This window comes from Triticum aestivum, chromosome 2D (assembly GCF_018294505.1).
Source record: "Triticum aestivum cultivar Chinese Spring chromosome 2D, IWGSC CS RefSeq v2.1, whole genome shotgun sequence".
Lineage (NCBI taxonomy): Eukaryota > Viridiplantae > Streptophyta > Magnoliopsida > Poales > Poaceae > Triticum > Triticum aestivum.
Window position 1 is genome coordinate 45,055,982 of NC_057799.1, and position 22,049 is coordinate 45,078,030.

The window sequence follows — 22,049 nt, forward strand, 5'->3', positions numbered from 1 at the left end:
TTTGTAACGCTTAGGCTTTACAAAATCAACCTGATTAGTATTGGTAGAGGGCTGTATGACAAATGCTGGTACAAAATGTAGTATGGCGCAGCATCCATCTTCAGGCACCGGCTCACTTTTGGGGCTGATATGTGTTGTCCTTCAGAACTTGCTAAGACATTTCTTTTTGTGTTGTAATTGAAGTTACTCATCATTGTCTTGGTTGTGCTGAAGTTTACCATCTTTCTGAAATATATGTAGTTGACTGTTCCAAGGACGGGAACCATATTGCTGTGGCAAGAAAGAATTCACTCAGGATATTAACACCAGATTTGAAGGAAACATGTTGCATGGCCCTCTTGTTTCAGTTGTGGCCTGATAGTGATTCAGAGGGCACTGACATCAAAGGTAATGAGTCTCCATTTTGGTTTTTGGTATATGTCTCAGGTATATATTGAATTGTTGGGTTGCTCCAATTTTCTTGCTGTTATTTTCTGTATACACAGTCACCCCTTCCCCAGTTCTGTAAGGATATGCAGTTATGCCTGATGGCCTCGTGGCTGATTGCGGCACTAACATAATGCAGTTTCATAAATATGATTATGTTGCTACCCTGAGAGTTGACTAACGATATGTTCTTTTCCTTGTAAATTGATTTTTAATCTGTAGTAGATCGTGCTAGTAAGCATGGTTATGTTTAGGTGCAAAATGAGCGAGCAACACACAGCTCACAAATATGATCACATTGCAGGATGAACAACATGGTGTAAAAAATGTTTGTGAAGTACACCACAGGCTAAAATTTGTATCATAGCCATCTTCTGAAATTATATATCGAAGAACCATCAACAAAGATGCAAGTTCCGTAGAAAATTTTGAGATGATATTAGGAAACAATATAGTGAAGTTTGGTTTCAACACATTCATCCCATGACCTTTGTGGTGCACACTTCTCCAATCATTAGATTCATCGATTTAGTATTATTTACTCTTGTCCTTGCAGATACACCACTCAATACATCAAATCATATTTAGTAGTAGATGTTACCATGATTCTTTGTTGATGTTATATTTTCAAAATTTCATCAGTGGATTCCATCGGGTGGGTTCGCGATGATAGCATTGTTGTCGGTTGTGTTCGATTGAATGAAGAAAGCAATGAAGAGGATTATCTGGTAAAAGTTATAAGAAGTGGAGGAGATACATTTTTCGAGGTGAATTGTTCTTCTAGTTCTGGCTGCTTCTCCTCTTTTGATTCACATTTTGTTGTATGGTGTTTCTTTGGTGAATGTGTCATTTGCTAAATGATCTTTCTGGGAACATTCTTGGGTAAAGCTACCTCAATTTGGCAAATATGTATGAAGCATATTTATGCACACAAGACTAAGTGTGGTCAATAGTTGTATGTGTTTAAGAAATGTAAATCAAATACTTATGGTATTATCCTTCAAAACACAATTTATATGACAGAAAAGTGATCCCATTAGATTCACATTCGAAAGTGCTAGTAATGATTGAAATTTTCTGTGACAGAAACCACATATTATTAGAGTAATAATTGATCAAAGTCTTGTCTTAATGAATCAGATGTATCACCATTATCTGAATGATAGTCTTGATTTTCATTTTATTGTTGGTTGTCTGAGTGTGAGAAATGGTGTTTTCACTCTGCATATGTTGGCAAATTATGCTGAAATCTAGGAATGAAAGCACCCTTTGGGCCATACTGTGCCCGCTGCCAATGAGACTAATCTTTTGAAGTGGCAGTTGACACTTGTAACCCCTTGGGAGCAGAGTCCATTAGTAAACTACTTGCACATATGTCTATTCAAAATTACTGAACTGATATTTGGTTTCGCATAAATTTATCCTGAAAAGATGTAGGAATGCCACATGTATGCTAAAATCAAGATGTATTGGGCTATTTGCCTATTAGGTTCTGTAATGGATATGATCACGTATATTTAACTTACGAAGGAAAACTCAGCTATATGCGATGACCCTTTTGTATTGTATAACAAAACATATTTACTAAGATATTCTAGTTTGTGCCCCCTTTGACTTCTGAATTTCCTTACTGACTGGCTGAAGTTAATGTTGTTGCTTTCTTAATGCCTTATAGAGCTCAAGCAAGCCAGTTGTTCTTAGGTGTGATGTTTCCAGAGGCATAAGGAATGATATTTTACCATCTGGAGTTGGACCAAATCTGCTATTGGGCTATCTGCATCGCTGGTATGCAAAACCGGACTCAACATTCCTTATTCAATAATACTTCTATAATCTAGCTATTGTTTATTTCATGTACTTTGTGTGCATGGTGGTGTTGGAAAGAACTGTTTTCCCCATAAATACTGTAAGGGAAGTCTCTACGTCGGGAATAATTATTTAACAGAGTGCACCATAGTACCATACAGATTGATAAAATATTTGAAAAGGGTATTTGCAAGATGAATTCTGTCATTATCATGTTACTGTTGTCATGTCTGATATATTTGTGTAATTTGACAGGGATCTCCTGGTTGTTACAAATAAAAAGAGCACTGATGACCACATTTCTCTTTTGAAATGGCCGTCCAGAACTGATGAGGAAAGAACTGTGGTATACCTCGAAATGGTGGAGGATAGATATAGTCCTAGAATTGATCTGCAAGGTATGCCATAACTCGGAAAGTCACAATAAAATAACCTATTCATTGTTTTGAAAACAATACATTGTTTTGAAAACAATATACTCCTTTTGGCTTTCAGAAAATGACGATGACAATGTTATATTGGGGTTTGGTGTGGAGAATGTTTCATTATTTCAGAAGATCACAGTACTGGTTGGACCTGAACAGAAGGAGGTTGCCCCTCAACATCTTCTACTTTGTTTGACTAGTGAAGGGAAACTAATTATTTATTATCTTGCCAGGTAGGTTTATTGTTGAAACTTGGCAGTGCCATAGTTAGATGAAAAGACTGTCTACTTTTGTACTGCATTTACTATATACTGACATTTCGTTTTGAATATTTCCTTGTTTTGACACTGTTGTAATTTAGGATTTCTGACCCTTCCGATTTACCTCAAACAAGTCTGTCTACCATTGAGGATAGTAATGTGGATAAACAAATTTCTCCTGCAACTGTGTCTAATAAGGATCTGACTCCAAGTGTTACAAGTTCAAGCGCCAAGAGTCTGCTCGCAAGACCAGGGACGATGGCCACGCACGACAGCAGCAAGGTGAGTCTTGACCTTCTTTCATTTCAACTTTCGAGCTCCAAAATTTTGGGGATTCGATTTCTAGAGTTTTTGTATTTGGGCCTTCACACGAAATCCCATTGGAGGCGGCTGCTCCTTCCGTGTCCCTGTGCCTGTGCCGCTGCTGAACCTAGAAGCCGACCATCAGGGTTTAGAAGTCGACCCTGAAGCAGCTGCAATATGACAATCCATAGAAATATGGTGATTTAAGTAGTTCTTTACCTGTATATAGTGTCTATTACAGGAGCATGTAGTGGATCACTTACATAGTTCTTGAATAGCTAACTGCTGTAATCATATTGCTGCATTGTCTCATTAGTCTCATTCTTGCTTTCGAAGAATTTTTGTTGTTTGACTGACAGCATTATCTTTTTTGCTGTAGGCGAAGAAAACAAGACCGGAGGAATCTTGTAGAAAATTGTTAAGCGCCGTCCTGGAAAAATACAATGTTGAGTGTGAAAATTACGATGATGACCTCATTATCTATTCTAAAGACTCTGATGTTATATTGAGAATTGAGAAGACGCTGAGTGCACCTCCTGATTGCGATAAACCAACCGACTACAACAAATTGATCGAAGAGCTGCAAACGGTACGAGATGCAGGCTTTTCTGTTACTTCGTTGGTTACATAAATTGCAAATGGATTATAATATTGACGATTCTTGATGTAGGTAACCAAGAGAATGGTTGCACGGAAATATGCACGTGAGAGAGATGTTCTGGTGAAGAATTTGCTGTTGGCAATAGATAAGATCTCTCACTTTGAGTCAGATATACCGTTTGTCGACAAGCAAAATAAGGTTGATGCAACTTTTTTGAAGTATAATTATGGATTTTGTTAGCATACTGCTATAGATGTTTGTATAATTGCTCCCATCCTGTTACATATATATCTTTAACTACTTCCCTGTCTGTACTGGATCGTTATTAATAAGTGCGTATGATCCAATGTCTAGATGTATTTGTTAGTGTTCATGTTTAGGCATGTGGAGCTCACTTATTTTTTATTTCTCATGCAGGATGCAGCTTTGCAAGCAAAAGACTGGCTTTTGAACAAGCAGAGGGAGCAGAAGTCGGTCTCAATATATGAAGATGCTGTCCTAAAGTGTACTGCTTTAGACAACTGGATTAAGAGGCTAGAATTAGATCAAACAACTGAAGGGTAAATCTGGGACACATCTTCAAGTTTAATTACCCCTTCCATTACATAACACTATAAAGGGATCTTTTTTTCATTAGAACGAAACCTAGGACTTTTTCGTTGAATATACACTTTACCTATATTTCTCTCCATGCCTTGATGGAGTGATGCAGTAGTCTGTCAAATTAAAAATGCATTTATTTTCCATTTGTAATGTATAACTAAGATGCTTTATCCAAGTAATTATTTATATGCATTTGTGTTTTGCATTGCTATCCTTATTGTTTAGTGTATTAGGTCATTACTACAGGATTCTTCGACGTCTTCAAGTGGATACGAGGAGTTGCCAGAGGGGAGTTCGGTTGAGGAACAAACGAATAAATTTCCCCCAAGATCAGTTCCTACAGGGGAGACTCTTCTTGAAATTTTTAGAGTAGAGACAAACTTGGCCTTGATAAAGACCATCCTGGTCTATGATTATAAAGGTGCTGCATTAGTCTATAAATCTAAGCAAGGGGATAAGAGCCGATTTCGTAGAAGGTGTTCCAATTGGCTGTCAAAACATACCAAGAAAACCCGTTCTGATTTCATAGTATGCCACATACTCATAAACTACATCTTACTTTTCTTTTAGTAATTGATGGAAACTCTTCTGATATTTTTATAATATATGCAGGATTCGCTCACTCTCACAGGCCCGACTCGGCCAATGACTGCTGACGGAGAGTGCTGGGTCATTAAACTCGACGTGCCGGCTGAGTCAAGTTTTGGGGTCGAGGACCCTGAATTGTGTGACAAACTTTTCAAAGCAACATTGCCACTGAGTTCTGATTACATTGACAGGCCCCGATGCAGCTTATTGTCTATCCGAGGTGGAGTTGTAAATATCTCGTCCATTACATTTAGCAACGCCCTTCGTTGCACTGTCAGGTTTATTCTTGATCGTCGTGTCGATGTCAGTGCTAAACAGTTTTATATCCGAGGTGAACTTACATTGTCAGTTGAAGACTATGATGTGAAGTTCACGCTTTTTAGAAGTCAATTCCCAAAAGTCACTGCACGCATTCTTAGTGAGACAAAGGTTGAAATTCCATTACTTAAGGATGTCCTCTCCCTTCCTGTTGGAGCCCGGGTGCATGTAGGGGGTATTCTGAAATTGAGAAGAGGGAAAGTGCTTGTTGATGACCATCTTATCCTTGACAAGGAGACAGTAGAGGCTGAATGGCCTGTGATTCCATTGAATGGGGTTGCTTCTCCTAGTCACCTGAAGGCTTGCTTATCGATTGCATTATGTGACTACATCTAGTACACACAGCTCACAAGGTAAACATTTGTTGCATCTTTGAATGAGATTCCTTTGTATTGCAGTAGAGTCAGTATACTTAATACGTACCACAAGTAGCTATCTCGAATGCACCGATATGGATACGGGTATCAGTGTCGGGGCCAATACGGATACGTAAATTCGTCATTTTCAAAAAGTGCCAATACGGATACGTTTTACTAAATTTTTTTAAATTCAAAAAAAGGGGTACAGAAGTTAGGAATAGCAGGTTACCTTCATGTTTGCTCTCCTCAAAATGCATCCACTAGCTTCTCCAGTTGCCCTGTTCCAACTTCAAGTTCAAACACCAAAAGAAATGAATTAGCCTACCCTATTGTAATATGAATATGGAGCAGAAAATCAACAGTCAACTGTACATCACCTTAGAATGTTTGCAGGATTGATCTGGGCAATAAGTTCCAACTTGCATGTTTTCATTTCCATCTAGCAAGTAGCAACAGCCAACCAAAATAAATTAAACATGTGTAAAACAGCGAAAAAACAGTGCAGCACAACCAGACATTTGAAGTTCAATATTACATAGGACATAGCATAGGTGGCAGACTGACAGTTTAGTATCAAGCAACATACACACCACATAGGTGTTCGAATAAGAACATATTACAGCACCACAGTACCGATAAATAACTAAATAAGCTATGCCTCGTCCTCGTCCTCCTCATCTAGATTCATTGCTTCATCATCCAAGATGACAACACTAGCATCCACATCCCCAAAAGAAATGCCTTGCAACTCTGGTTCATCAAGAGACAAGTTAGCAACTTCAAGAACACCAACACCAGTTAGAGTTTCACGAGAATCCCCTCCCACATCCCACATAAGCGATTCCCCCTTCTTGTATGCTTCTGATCTTCTTGAGAGAAGTCTAAGGTTTGAATGGCAAAAAACCAAGTCTTCGGCTCGTTGAGGAGTCAATTTACTTCTGCCCACACTATGGATGAATCCATATGTACTCCAATTTCTCTCACAGCAAGAAGATGAAGCTGGTTGGCTAACCAATTTGATAGCCAAACTCTGCAATTAAGGAATGGACACTCCATGATTTGTCCACCAAGACATTGCAGAACCAGCCCATCTATCATTGATTGAATCATGATCATTGAATTCTTCTGAACAAGTAGAAAATCTTGAGAATTCTTCCCTTGCTCTTGCCAAATCTTCTGCAATTGGGAAAAACTTCTTCATGCATTTGTTTCTCATGGCTGTAACCTCAAGGTCCTTGTGTTGGGGTACACGACCCTCGCCTGCTGCAAGCCACTTGGCACTATAATATCTACAAAAGACAAAGTGAGCATTAGCAAAAGTAGAACACTAGAACTTGAGTAAATGAAACAATGAATAGCTTGAGCAACAATGAACAAATAAATCAGATTATGACCTTGGGTTGAGTGAATGGGCCATACAATGGAGTGGATTATTTCCTTTTGTCCACCGAGCAATCAATACCTTGTGAACCTGCTTGAATAAAGGGGACCCCTCGTGATCATTTAAGTTCCTTTCTTCCCTTTCATATATTGCTTTCCTCACTTTCTCAATCATGGAATCCCACATCTCATAAACAAGATGAACACATGGGTTGTCCGTGTCTGTCACACGAATCATCTCATGTACTGGTTCGGTAATCTTGAGAATATATTCCACCTTACTCCACCACACATCAGAGAGTATCTTCTCTTTGACAACACTTGCAGCTTCAGAATCAGCTTTGTAGATATCCCACTGAGGACTAATTACCATGGACTGGAGAGCATTCTTAACCAAAACAAACCGCCGCAACATAATCACAACAGAGGCAAACCTTGTTTCAGCAATAGCAAGCAACTTCAAGGGGCTGAATTCATTAAACATTGAGAGTCGCATGCCATGGTTCATAATAAAATTCTTTATCATTGAAGCTTCATTTTTCACAATGGCAATAAACTCAAATTGATAAAAGGCTTCTATTTCTTCAAGTGTCCGCTGCTTGGGCTCACAAATATTTCTTTAAGTATCGGTGCATTCGAGGTAGCTATAATATGCTGCTGCTATCGCTAATAAACTAACATTTTACAAATCAGTTCCTGTGAATCACTGGATGTAGTGCAATGTCATGTGTTCGTGTGCTACGTTACCTGCAGTAGCCAAATGCTACATGTATCATATACTGACATGCTTGTATAGACTTATTATTCTGCATTTTGTGGTATTACATAGCGTCTTTTCAAGTTAGATTTGAATAGAAACTGGTATTTGCTTGGCCATCTCTAAATCATTGTATCAGGGCACAAAATTATAGCAGCATGAATATTTCTGCAAGCTATACATACTTATCAGTTGAAGCATCTAACGCGAGTTATATTTTGATATTTCTTACACATGCAGGTATGATGACGAGACTGTTAAGGTAACAAGATATATAAACCTATCCACTGAAGGAAACCCCCTTCCTGTTTCTTGTACCCTACCTACTCAAGAAAAATCATCTTCTGTTTGTTCCTTGTTTGTGCAGGTTATTGGTAGCTGGGGTGATGTGGTCATTCTGTGTAAGAGAAGTGGTCATCCGAGCGTTTGCTAAAAGGAGAGAAGTGGTGATATATATTTTCCTTTTGAACTTTGGATATATAGCCTGACCCCATATCCTGTCGAATGCGATTTTGCCGTGGACTGTAAGCGGGGATAACTCTAGTAGATCATGTGCCGCTCCAGAGAAATTACTCACGACTGCTGCTAAATATGCTGGGAGCCTATCAATATATACGGTTTTTCTGTGCTTACGGTGTGGGGGAATGTTGTATTGTGTTGTGTGTGACCAATGGATGGGTATCATCAACGGAGAAGGGCTGTTCTCATTTTTGTTTCTTATCATTTCGATTGACATGATATCTCAGAATGTTGGGTATCTCAGAATGTTGTGAAGTCCCTTTGCGCTGGCCATGATGAGCGCAGAAAGTTATTTCTCCTGCTCGTCCTGTCACTGTTAATTTCAGCCGTTGTTATCTTGCTGTTTAGTAAGTTCAGTGCATTTTGGCACAAATACCCAGCAATTAGTATAAGAAGTTTCCACATGGCCAGGAATAATCACGACACGTGAGGCACAAATATGCGAGCAGCAGCTCTGCAAACCCACGAAATTTGGGGCTATGCACCTCACGAAAATGCCTAAACACTGGACTGGTAGAGCATCGTCTTTCATCATTCTTCGTTCCTTCACCGGTCATGAGGTCATGGAGCCAGGTCGAAGAAAAAGAGGTCATAGAGCTCAGCATATTTTCACGTTCCATTTCACTACCCACTCCAGGGTTCTTTTCACCTCTCCCTGGCAAATGAGTTCATATAAGAGTGTCTGTACAAGCCGTCGGGGAGGTTGGCAAACGGCAGGGTGGTGGAGCTGGCCTGATGGGGTGGGAACTTCCTGCTGGGCCCGCCTGTCAGTGATCGAACGGCAGAGGATCCTCGTCCGGCGCGGACCCCAGCAGCAGTGCGACCCTCCATAGCTGGCCACCGGGCATCAGTGGTTGGGCGTTCACCGGGTAGGCGCACCCTGCAAGCAAGTAAAGTGTCACATTTTTTCATTTTGAGAAGTAGCAAAGACAGACTCACATTGATTGTTCATGCAAGTGACTTTTCGTTATGGTAGCAGTTCTTTAACAGTGTAATGGCAGCTGCTATCTACAGCAAGCATGAGTAGCTGTTGCTTGCCTGTGCGCCATATCCGTAGAAACACCCATTGTTTTTTTTAAACAAAGCAAAAGATTTGTCATTTTCATTGATTAAGAAGAAGAGAGTTATCCGATTAATTAGAAAAAAACCGAACAGAAACCTAAATTAGAAACCCCACAAGGGGCACACACGGACGACCTGCCATACACAAGATCACGACACAACCAACGATAGAGCCGTGGCGAGGTAGCACCGAACAACAAAACAACGCCAAATAGTGGACTGCAGCGTCGAGGACATGACATCTCCGATTTTGCCGACGAGCATCACAGGAGAAAGTTACAAGCCTCGCACCGACCTAGTCCAGCGCAACACCCGAAGAGTACTGCTCGTTGAAAACCGCCCTCATGGAGTCATCGTTGCCGCAGTGGCCCTGCCGCCCGCAGCTCCGACTTCTCTGTCACAGCCAGAAACCAACATAGGCACACCCATTGGCGCACCGGACCTTCGGCATCAGAAGGGCAAGTCGCGACCCGGCTCTCCTCGCCACACACGTCGCTGCCACACACATCGCAACGCCACACCACCTCATCGCCGGTCGGGCACCTGCCGACCGCAATGTAGTGCACGCCTAGCCTGCAGGAATCACAAATGGGACCAAGATCTTCAAGACGACACCCCCAAGAGGGAATATGACGTTGAAGACGACGCCGCCACCTGATCCAACCAGGATCGTGACTTTCGCCCGAAGATCTTTACCCGAGAGCGAAGGATGCTCAAATCACCTCGACGGCGCCTCCAAGGAAGAAAGTGACGCCCACGGGTGCCGTCGCCGCCGGCCAGCAAGAACCGGCCAAGCTTTCGCTCGGATCATCGACACCACCACTCTCACGCTAGCAATTCCATTGACCCGTGCACCCCTGCACAACAACAGCGCCATGACCATGCAGGGACACCACCACGCCTTGCTGTCGAGCCAACCACGGCAAACCACCAACACGTAGACTGATGCATGTCCTCCGGGCAGGGAGGGGGGCGATGTGGTGGGTGGCCGATAGCATGCGACAGCGGCAACCCACGAGAGTGACATGAGCAAGGAGCAATCAACAAGGAATGCCCACGACGGCTCATGCGCGCTGCGCTGCTGGGGGCAGACTCATGGAGCTCATCGAGCGGTGTCGTTCGGAATGTCATATGAGTCGTCCAACGCTGGAGCGGCGCCGATCCGCCTTCCACATCGGGTACGACAGCGTGGTACATCACCTTTCATCAGCCTTAGTATGTAATGACGTGTAAGCCTTTTGAGTGCTCTACAAAGAAAACAGACAAAAACCACAATCATTTATGCTAGCACATATGTACAATTTTTTTTTCTTTTTGAAGGAAATATAAACATAAGAAAAGAAAGAAAAAAGAAATGAAAGAAATACAGGCGGCATGCGCCTTCCTAAGTGCGGGTTAGGAGTGTTGAGAATGAAATCAACTCTTTTCTTGATCGATGGAACAGTTACAATATATATACGTCCTTTCGGACGCGATGGTTCAACCAGACGTCGGTTCCTAGCCAACAGACACTACGTCTCTGTAGGAATGTACCGCAAGTCGGTTGGGATAAGGGTAGATTCCCTATTAATTAAACATGCTTAATTAATTCTAACACTCCCCCTAATATATGCTTGTCCAGGTAGTATCATCATTTTGATAAAATTCTCCTCAAAAAATCATGTGGAAAAAATGTGTGGAGATAGGTGTTTGATATGTTGCTAAAACTCCTTCAAATCCAATGGGAAAATAAGGAAAAAAATAATGCAACATATAATGGATATTGTCTCTTCCAACTCAATATGAAAAACTCATAGAATTTAGAGGGCAATAAATATGTCATATATACTTTCCTAAAAACCCCGGTGGGGAAAACGAAAAGTATGACATATGGTCTCATGTTGATATTACCTCATTAAAAACCTTTATGAGAACCTATAAAAGTAAACTCATGAAGGGGAAAATAGTATAAATACGATGCATTGAACATGAACAATTCATGAAAATACTCCCCCTGATCCTTGCAAACATCGAAGCCATCGAATACCAATTCCATGAACATCTTTTGGAATGTTGTAGTTGGTAGAGACTTCATGAATAAATCAGCAAGGTTGTCGCATGATTTGACTTGCAAGATGGGCAATATAGTGATATTGCTTATTATGTAGCATGTTTGCATCCGGGCAACACAAGCAACATTATCATAGAGATAATGGTTGGTGGATGTAGCCATGAGGTCTGTTTTGAAGACTCTTCATGAGAGGGCTACTACACCTAGTAGGAACACTAAGCTTGTCTATGATCTGACATAGTGGGGATCTGATCGATGTATCCAATGATATCGGTGTTCACATTTCTGTGAAACTGAAAAACCAGGACAAGATGTTTGATGCCTTGGAGATATCGAAAGATATTCTTGAGTACCAACCAATTGTGTTTGGTGGATCCAATGGCATTATGGAACGTTGAGTCCCAGTATCTCATTCCCATCATCTCTTGGTCTAAATTAAATAGAGCTTTCTCTACGTCTAGAGAATGAACGAGAGTTATGGATGGATAAGATTTGTCCACGATGAATTTCTCCAATATATTATGGATATAGACAACATAGTATACCATAATGTATAAGTGAAGGTGCTCGAGGTTTTACCTAGATCCTTCATCTCAAATTCCATCATTTAGATGATCACATGCTTAACATGCATGGGTAATCATCTGTGTAGGAGTAATCCTTATGAATAAGGAACTCACTACGCCGGTTGTACCAAATGTACCGACAATAATAAGCTGTATGGTGACTTACTGATTTTACACAATGTATGTTGCATTTTGTATTTCGATTCAGAATTGAGATTCCATCGGGAATCAATCATATATGTCTGAATCTAGTGATCCACATGGATATGTAATCACTACATCTATCAACTGCAGAGACAAATGATTTTGTACTGCCAATGATATAAGTAATCGGAAAGAGATTCCACCTCTAGAGAATAGTTGGGTATCTGCGTGAACCCTTATGCTACAATACTTGCTCCATGTTTCACCACCTTGTTGTTCTCAATTCTGTTTCTAGAAGAAAACCGGTGTAGGTATTGCTTATGAATACCTTCCCCTTATTGAGCAAGATTATTTCTACCTAGATTATACCCTTTGCTCGAGTTCAGTCCGAGTGTTATTCACACTTTGCCATGTCCATGGTCTTTGGATCTGAATCATTTGAAAAGTTTTTTCAATCTAGTTGAGAAATGTATGTCAACAATTGCAGACTTCCAGTTATATGTTTCTCTAGAATCTATGGAAATATCGTTACCCATGGTGACTGCTCGCGATTTCCCAATGCAGTCGGGTATTCCGATGACCCAGTCATTGTGTGCACTATGACCTGTGTTGGTGGAGGTTTCCCGTCCACTGGGCGTATACTACCCATTAGGTGTCTGTCAACATGAAGTTGACTTGCATTTACTGATTCACAGGCCTTGATATCCTTGCTTGCGAGAAGCTGAATCCTGATGTACTTCTGCCATACATCTCCCCCTGTTCCTTTGAACGGGGAGTGGAGTGGGTTCTGTTGGTACCTCCACTCTTTCAGGCGTACTTTTGCATGATTGTAGGATTGTGTGACACCTTTATAGTCAGTAAATGAATTGGCAGGTTGTTTGCAATGTGTTGCAAATCTCTGAACGCATAGTTCAGATCTTTGAGTGCGTGGATTTGAGGCAGAAATGTGTTGAACATTCACTAATTTCCTGGCATTCTTTATGGTACTTGAAATCTCCCCGTAATGCCTGGAAATGTTCCTCATTGAATCAACATACTGGCCTTGAATAACTCACCATGTGAAGGGCTTGAGGTATTGATGGAAATACATTTATTCTTCACATAGATCCCAACTATATGTTGAGGGGCCAATGTTGTATGCCGGGGTGGTGATATCGGTGTGTAACCGAATTACCGCAGATGGGAAATACTTGGTAGATTTCCACGTATCAAAGATAGAGGGGAATAATATGATGCAGTTTGGTCATGAGCGTGTAAAACTGCATGACTCCAACGTAAAGTTGGTAAGTTGTAATTTCAAAGTAAAGATCATGCAATGAGCTCAATTCTTTGGATGGGATTCTACCAAACCATTTTGAGTCTGGACATTAGGACAAATTGCTAAACTTCAATCCGAGGGCCATAGAGAAGGCACTCAAGGAGAATTCTGCAATGCTATCCATTCGATTTTCTTGAAATCACTGTCAGGATAATGAGCCAATGGTTTCGTGTGAATAAAGCACACACTTAAGACCATCATCTAGATATGTCTTTTTAGAACCATGGAATACCTGAATAGTCTACTCAATGGTTGGGAAGAGCCACTTACCTCGACTTGATGCATTCAAGGAGTCTGAGTGGTTCAACATACACTTTAAGGTGTGCGAGCCTTAAAATTTGCCTCCATGTGTCACATGTACTGGACACAAAATCCAAATATTGTTAGAATTTAGCATCATAATAATCATAAACCATTGGAATTGCTGATAGTTTCGGTTTCAACCCAATGTCTGGATGACCAAGACGAGTATGCCAAGTTTGTCATGCAAAAGACACTCTGGAAAACTATCTCGTATGCAACATTTGCTACGGGTTTCGTAGTATGCATATTGCAATGCTGATGATACATAGAGAATGTGCTTGCCATATCCGTTCCATATGGTAAAGAGAAGATATTCCTCTTTGTTGTCATCATAAGTTTCGCTATGGAAACTATTTTGACGGATACCTCTATAGTTTAGTAGGGTACGAGTTAAACTAGAAGCAATAAATCATCCGGACGTTACTCGAGTACCCACAGGGACAGTAAATATGACTCGAGTTGAGCCAACAAATACCTCATCGCGTCTAGCGATTTTAAAATATCTCCTTTCTCTCAACGAGAGTGGAAACATTTCACTTCCCTGAGTATAGAGTTCGTGGTGCATATATCCACATGGCACAAATCGTCTTTCATCAGATTGAAACTCGTAGAAATCTATATATAGACATGAAGATTCTCAAAAAAATCACTGTCGGATATATAGAATACATACAAATGAATTTGTATCAAAGTGCTGATACAATATATTGTGATATACAATATATGATGACAACAATAATCATGTTCTTATTAGAACATCATAAATGGACATAAATAAATAGATCACTAAGGAGACTAAGGGACTAAATGTATAGTCTCCAAGCATGTCGGTTGATGCATATTCAACCATCATGCTCTCCATGCTCATAGGGTCTCGTGACAGCTTGATGGTGTCAGGTTGAGGGTTTGAAATGAGTTTCAAACCATTACCCTTGAGGTCCTTTGCGTCCCGGTGGCATGGCTTGGAATGCACGCGTTATCTCATGGGATGCAAGACTAATCTTGATGTCCATGACCCGCTTAAGTAAGTTGTGGCCATTGAGGGCAAGAGCCTCAAATTATTAGCCATCGATTACTTATAGGGGCAAGCCAGAGATAATTAATTTACAAGAAGTAAATTAAAAACCATCATAGTTTATAATAATGCAAAAATTTGACTCAAGTGTATAACTTGAAAATGCTCAACCTCAGTTGTGGGAACATAACACATTAAAGATCATACAGATCTCACAGTAATAGAGATAGTCTGCACATGGACAATAGATCCAACTCATTACCTTGTGTTTTCCTAATATAATGAGGGAGATGTTATTGTCAAAAATTTACAAGTTTGTTGTGCGGAAGAAATCAATCTCGACCGCTGTGACATGTTCATGAAGAATGGCATTGTGGTAAACACATACAACATATCATCCCCGGTGAAAAACCGGTAATTTATTTATATTACAGATTGCGTAATATAAATACATCTTAATGTTGCAAAACTAATAGATTTCAAGAAGGTGGCTCGAAATCATTAGTGTGAATCTCAAATTGCTAAGGATGACACCTTGAATTTTGCATATGTGTTTGCAAAAAATTAAAAATCTCAATTGCAAATAGACGTATTAATCTCGACATGTAGCGAACATGGAGATACATACATTCCGGAATACATCGTACTCAACAGAAATACACCACTATTATAATGAATAGTGATGATGTTGCAAACTTGATGTTCAAGTGAAAAACTTGAATTGTATAGACCTCAAATTAAATGAGGTGATCTTGTATCAAGTTGCAAGATAATTTAGCAGGGTGAATTATTATTTGGCGAGAGAAAATTAATCTCAATTGCTATGATATTGTTTTGTGAGAGAAGAAAATATATTTTTCAATCACAAATCAACATTATTGTGCGAGAAAACTTAATCTCAATCGTAAAACAATGTTGTTGTATTGGTAAAGAACATTTCAGGCATTAACAACCATGTATTTCTGGAATTTAAAATTCAATAGAAAATGATTTAAATGCAGATCTGGCCTAAACATGACAAGTGCTAATGAACAGCACTAGTACCCCGAAACGTCTAGGCATGACCCCCAAAAATGACGTACATGTGCTGACCTATTTTGTAAATAGGTAAACAAACGAGGGCTATATCGGAAGATTTGCGAAGAGATAAGATTTCCTATCTTCTTCTCACGAGCGGTTCCTCCGTTGCTGACTACTGAGAGCATCTCCAGCTGTTGGCCCCCCAGTGGGCGCCTAAAATCGCCATCTGGGGGCGAGCCGGCGCAAAAAAACGGCCTGGGGGCGAGTTGGTTCCCAGTCGCCGGCCCCAGGGCCGCCCCTAGACGCGTCTAAATTAAAAAAAAATGTTCGTCGAAGTTCGGCTAAACACGTCTAAATTTCGGCAAACTTTGGCATATATTAGACATGTTCGCGGTACATAGTAAAGAAATCTAAAAAAAGAACTCGCTGAACGTGGAGTAGTCGCCGCCATCCTCGCCGCCGCCGTCGTCGTCGGCCTTCTCCTCCTTGACGCGGCCGTCCCTGGTGGACCCCTGCCCGGAGTCGCCAAGGCGGACTGGTGGAGGCGGCGGTGCGTCGTCGTCGTCGCTGTCGTCGAGGACGACGACTCCTCCTTCGTCGCGGCCCCGGCGGCGGTGCTCGAAGCGCCATAGAGCGGCGCACTGGCGCTCCCTCGCCATCTTCAGGGAGTCCTCTCGCGCCCATTCGAGAGCTGCGTCGTCGTCGAGCTCCACGTCGTCGTGTTCCGTCTTCATGGCGGGGAGACCCGGCTCCGTTTTCACCGGAACGACCCCGGCTCCGTCTTTGGCTTGACGAAGCGCGGAGGAGCCGACGAGGAGGCGCGCCGGCCGCCCTCGTTGATGACGATGCCGGCGCTGCGAGTGCGCCGGCCGAGCGGCGTCTCCGCCGCGGGCTCGGCCTTGACGCCTAGCAACGCCGGAGAGCCGGAGGAGTGGGAAGAAGACCGTGAGGAGGAGTGCGAGGAAGACGAGGAGGAGCCGAACCTCCTGGGCATCCATTGCCCGGCACGTCGGCGGTGGGCCGGGGCGGGCGCCCTCGCCGGGGGAGGGTATGCCAGCGGCGGGTTGTTGCCGCCCTCAAGGTGCGTCAGCACGCCCTCGAGCGTGCGGCCGGGGATGCCCCACCACAGGTGGCGCCCCTCGCTGTTCTTCGTGCCGCCCACCACCGGCGTCCCGTTGGTGGACGCCAGCCTCTGCTGCTGACGGCGCTCGAAGTACGCCGCCCACGCCGCGTGGTTGTCAGCCGCGGGCTCGGAGGCGGCGCACGGGGGAGGGAGAGGGAGGGCACGGCGGCGGCGCACGGGGGAGGGAGGGCTCGGCGGCGGCGCACGGGAGAGGGAGAGCTCGGCGGCTAGGGCTGGTGTGGCCAGAGGCGAGGGAGGCCACCGGCTTATATAGCTGCGCCCGTGTGTACGCGTAGCAGGAGGGGAGGCATCGCCGCGCCGCCCCGTGACGCGCTGCCCGCGAGGAATCAATGGCAAGGCTGACCGGCGTCGGCAGCCTTGGCATTGATTCCCGTGGGAACCGAGGCGATGAGGGCGATGAAGCGCCCGTCTCGCTGACTCGGCGGGCCCGCGGCTGCTTCGCGTCAAAACAGCGCGCCGGGTTCGGCCTGGGTCCGCCTGCGCTGATTTCGACCCAGGCCGGCGAAATCGGGCTCCTGGGGGCGCGACTAGGCCTTTTTTGGCGCTGCGCGAAAAATTCGCCTAAGGAGGCCTTCCTGTGGACGCGGCTGGAGATGCTCTGAGCAATTCGAGCAGAGAAGCCACCGCAGGACCCAAGCAGCGTGGGTGGCCTTGGGCGTCTCCACGCCGAGCGAGGGTAGTGGCATCGAGCGCCGAGTGGAATCGCCGCAGGAGGGGGCTGGCGCCGTCGCGGAGCGTCGGAGCGCCTCCGCTGTGAGCCAGCCATTGGCCGCTGCCGGGAGACGACCCGCGCCCGGAGGCCGCTATGGCAAGGCTGCAGGAGCCAACCGCCGCTCGGGGTTGTCGGTGTCACACAGAGGCAACGGCGTCAACGGCGTAATTTCTTGCCTGCGCGTCGGAGAGAATTGCCTCGCCGCGGGTTGGTAAGCGTCGTGCACGACGCCGCATCGGTAGGATGCATCCCATGGTCTTGGGCGAAGCCCGGTCTCGTTGCCCAGGAAAAACCGTGTGCCGAAGCCGCGCGTGGCGGCACGGAGGGGCGCCGCTGTCTCCGTCGGCAGTCACGCCGTTGAAGGAGGGGGCTGACGCGGGTCACCTCGGGGGATCGTGGTCGCGTCCGTCACGCCCAACTCATCATGATGCAGGCACACCCACCGCAGCCACTGCATAAGGCCAACTCCACCGCGCGACTCCAAACGGACGTCCGATTTGGCCGGATTTTGTCCCTTTGGGGCACCGATGGGTTCGCCCGTGTCCGGTCTTGTCCATTGGGTCGTGCGTGCGGCCACCGCGCGGCCACACCCCAAATCATGTCCGGGGTGGACGTGAATAAAAAAATATAAAAACTAGAATGAAATGACTAAAAAAGTAAATAAACACATTTAAAAAAACATAAAACATATATAGGGGTCACGACCACAAAACGGCTCAGTTTCTCAGTCCACTTAAACGGCCAAGTTTCATAATTAACATAAAAACAAAATAAAAAAACGCCTCCCGCGCGCTCCTGCCACGCCCGTCGGTGCCGTGGCCGTGGCCGTCTTCACTGGCCGCCGGTGTCGTCGTCGTCGCTGACGAGGTCGACGTAGGCCGGCGGCGTCCAGAGGTGGACCGGCGGTGCGTGGTAGACGGGGGCGGGCTGGACGGCGGGAGGTGCCTGCACCACCTCCTCCGGTGGCGACGCCTCCCGCTCCGGTGACCGCGGCGGAGTGGCGCACCAGTTCACGCCCACGGCGGCGGCCATCTCCGGAGCAGTGCAGGACCAGCCCCACCCCTGGCCCACCAGGCCCGGGTGGAACGCGGCCACCGGCTCCTCCTCCATCGTCTCCTCCGCGGCCACCATCTTCAGCTCGTGGATGGCTACCTCGCCGGCGGCGGAGCGGGCCATCATCTCCTCCAGGCCCTCCCATTGACGCTCATCGTGCGTGTACATGGAGTCTTCCATGACACGCGCCATGAGACGGGCCTCCTCCTCCTCTGTCATGCGAGGAGGTGGTGGTGGAGATGGCGAAGGCGACGGCGACGGCGTGGGCGTGAGGCCGCGCACCCGCCTACGCCCGCGCTCCTGGGGAGCAGGCGCTGCGCGCTCCCGACGTGGCCGCCGCGGCCCCGTCGACGTCCCGGCGAAGAACGACGCGCGCCTGGTGTCGTGCTCGTCACGAAACCAGTGGGTGGGTGGGAGGTAGGTGGCCGCCTGCCACGCAGCCCCGACGCGGACGAGGCGCGCGTCCGTTTGGTGTCCGCCGCGACCCAAACCCGGCGCAAATTTACGCTCGAAATGGATCGGCCCGGATACAAAACGGACATGATGGGTCCGGGCCGTCGCACGCTGGGCCGCCTCGTTTGTCCCTTTTACCCCAAACGGATGGGGCCGGACAGAATGGGGTCGCGCGGTGGAGTTGGCGCAAGAGGCAGGCGCTTGGAGGCGCCCTCGCTCCGGGCTGGTGCATCAGGCCGGGAGCTGCGGAACCGTCGACTCGCATCGCTCACCGCCAGTCGTGAAGACCATGTGCGCCGCCACCCCTTCGTGGGAAGCAATGTCAAGAGGCTGCAGACATGGGGGCCCCTGCGCGGAGGCCGTGGCCAGGGAGGCCGGGCGTGGGCGGCCGGGAGGCAGCCGGGCGCTGCGCAGCCACGGGAGGATCGCGGGGACGCGCAGCCACAGGAGGAGCACAGGAGCACGGCGGGCGGGCGGACGAGCGCGGGGCGCAGAGGCCGTGGCCTGGAAGCGAGTTGCTTGGCTTTCTTGCTTTTGGCAGAGCAAGTGTGATAACGTGTTGAGAATGAAATCAACTCTTTTCTTGATCGATGGAACAGTTACAATATATATACGTCCGTTCGGACGCGATGGTTCAACGAGACGTCGGTTCCTAGCGAACAGACACTACGGCCAGTTCTTTTGCCAGAATCTGGGGATTCTCCCAGAATCCGACCTCTACTCAGCTTCTCCCAGAATTTTTGAGCCCCATTTGTTTTACAATCCTATCTAGTTAGAGTCTAATTAGACAGAATTGTAAAACAAATGGGGCTCAAAGATTTTGGGAAAAGCTGGGTAGGGGTCGGATTCCGGAAGAATCCCTAGATTCTGGCAAAAGAACTGGGCCTACGTCTATGTAGGAATGTAACCGCAAGTCTGTTGGGATAAGGGTAGATTCCCTATTAATTAAACATGCTTAATCTTTACAGTTTCTAAGCTCCCAATAAATGGAGCTCCCTGGTTGAATTGGGGATGTGGGACCAGCATGTCATCGAGTGAAAGAAATGTACTTACCGCCTAGGTCCCAAGCTTTATTTACACATGTCCTCCTTATACATCCATGGGAAGATTGTTGTCATTTTTTATTCTGCACATCTTGTCAGCCTCAGGTGCACATACATAGCCAATATCATGTGCTATGCCCATACGGCTGTACTGCAACATTTCATGTATTCCAATTCATATTTGGATGAAAATAGAGTCTTTCCCGTGATAGAACCTAAAAAAAAACATATCCCAGTGACAACCCCTAAAAAGCATATCCTAATGACAGAATGGAAGCCCAGTATTTTGAGCTCAGTGATAGCTCGAGCACCGAAATGTTTTATTCATATATCTGGTGCAGTACAACCTTTATATGAGAATAAGATGTCTTTCAATAGAAAATCGCCTCTTATTCAACTCCTACTATTTACTCTATACGATCCAAATAAAACATATAAGCTTATAGTGAACATGTAGAATATTATATTATTTTCTTGATCGATCAGATAATTGTATTTCGTCAATATGTCACATTCTCTATCTGCTGCTCGATCGATTACCTTTACTCTTACTGATGTGACCACTAAAACCAAAGCTATTGTTTGGCGTCAAAAGAATATTCTTCCCACACCTGAAAGTAACCAGGAGCATTTTATTCCGAAACAACATATTTTGATTGGTTCAATATTAATTCAGATCCCTTCGCTACAGGAAAAGGTGGAGCCAAATTTCAGGACTCCACTAAAGAAGAAAATCGCTACGTGTATTGCTAGTCCAAAGAAGGTTACATGAGAGTACTAGTTCTGGTCTAGTTCGGTTGTCAGGTGATCAACGTAGCCGAATATTTAATTAGTTATTATCTTGTTTAGTTGAGATAGGAGAGAGAGAGTACTTGTTAGTTTTGGTTTTCTACCGTAGGTGATTTGGACTTGTGTGTCGCTCATATAAAGGGGCACGGCTTCGGCCTTGTACAGAGGTTGTTTTTGAGATTGGTTTTTAGTCATGAGTTATATAAAGCTACAGAAAACGTCCCAGGGACACCAAATATCTTTGTTGCTGCTGCGTGTGGAGTTGATCTAATCTACTCGACGCTAGTTTTGATCTTACGGTCTTGCATCTTCGCTTGATTGGAATTTCTTTTTGCTGCTGCTAGTGCCGTGAAGGATCAGATCAACCAGCGACTCGTCGTCTAGTCGAGTCATATCAAGTGGTATTCAGAGCTAAGGTTGTTCATGATACTGTGTTGATCAAGATGTCAACCTCGGTCAACAAGGGTGATGAGGTTGCTGCTGATTCTGAGGACATAGTATGTCCAGTGTATGCGGATGATATTCCGCAAAATATTCGGGATGGTTTTGACCACACATGCAACTACATCAAGCAATGTCATGATGCGCTTGGCAAAAGGATAGATGTCCTGATCACTCGGTTCGATGGTTTGGCAGACATCATCAATATGCCGGCAACGAATTCTGCACCACCACAGACTGCTCCGGCTGCTCCACTGCTTTATGCACCACCGGCTCGTGACGGACATGCCGGCATGCTTGATCGCCGTCTGGCGGCACAACCACATGCTGGAGATGATGGCCTCGATGACGGTGTTGACCATGAGGCAACGGGGTACGCGCCACGACCACGACACTATGAGCCTCGTCCTGAAACTTCCGTTCGTGGTGGAGTGCATGATCGAGTTGGTCAAGCTGTGCGTGTGCCTTTGGATGATGGAATTGGGCGCATAAAAATTTCAATCCCTTCGTTCTCCGGCAAGTGCGAACCAGAAGGCTATTTGAAGTGGGAGATGCGTGTTGATCAAATTTTTGATGCCCATCATTATAGCG

At 45.1% G+C, this 22,049-nt stretch overlaps 1 protein-coding gene across 4 annotated transcripts in view; it reads left to right on the top strand.

Moving 5' to 3' along the window:
* LOC123051435 (nuclear pore complex protein NUP214) overlaps positions 1-8,455 on the top strand; it is a 10,344-nt gene extending 1,889 nt beyond the window's left edge. The window contains exons 4-16 of one of the 4 annotated variants that reach the window (XR_006424137.1): positions 241-387; positions 1,069-1,193; positions 2,102-2,211; positions 2,488-2,630; positions 2,728-2,890; positions 3,019-3,199; positions 3,600-3,809; positions 3,891-4,019; positions 4,239-4,381; positions 4,658-4,952; positions 5,037-5,683; positions 7,984-8,088; positions 8,194-8,455. Coding sequence is in view for 2 of the 4 variants with exons in the window: in XM_044474297.1 (XP_044330232.1) it covers positions 241-387; positions 1,069-1,193; positions 2,102-2,211; positions 2,488-2,630; positions 2,728-2,890; positions 3,019-3,199; positions 3,600-3,809; positions 3,891-4,019; positions 4,239-4,381; positions 4,658-4,952; positions 5,037-5,666 (2,276 nt within the window). In the remaining 2 variants the exon portion in view is untranslated. Of the gene's footprint in view, positions 1-240; positions 388-1,068; positions 1,194-2,101; positions 2,212-2,487; positions 2,631-2,727; positions 2,891-3,018; positions 3,200-3,599; positions 3,810-3,890; positions 4,020-4,238; positions 4,382-4,657; positions 4,953-5,036; positions 5,684-7,983; positions 8,089-8,193 lie in introns of those variants that run through there. The other 3 variants (XM_044474297.1, XR_006424138.1, XM_044474298.1) reach the window with 3 other exon arrangements.
* The last annotated feature ends 13,594 nt before the right edge of the window (positions 8,456-22,049 follow it).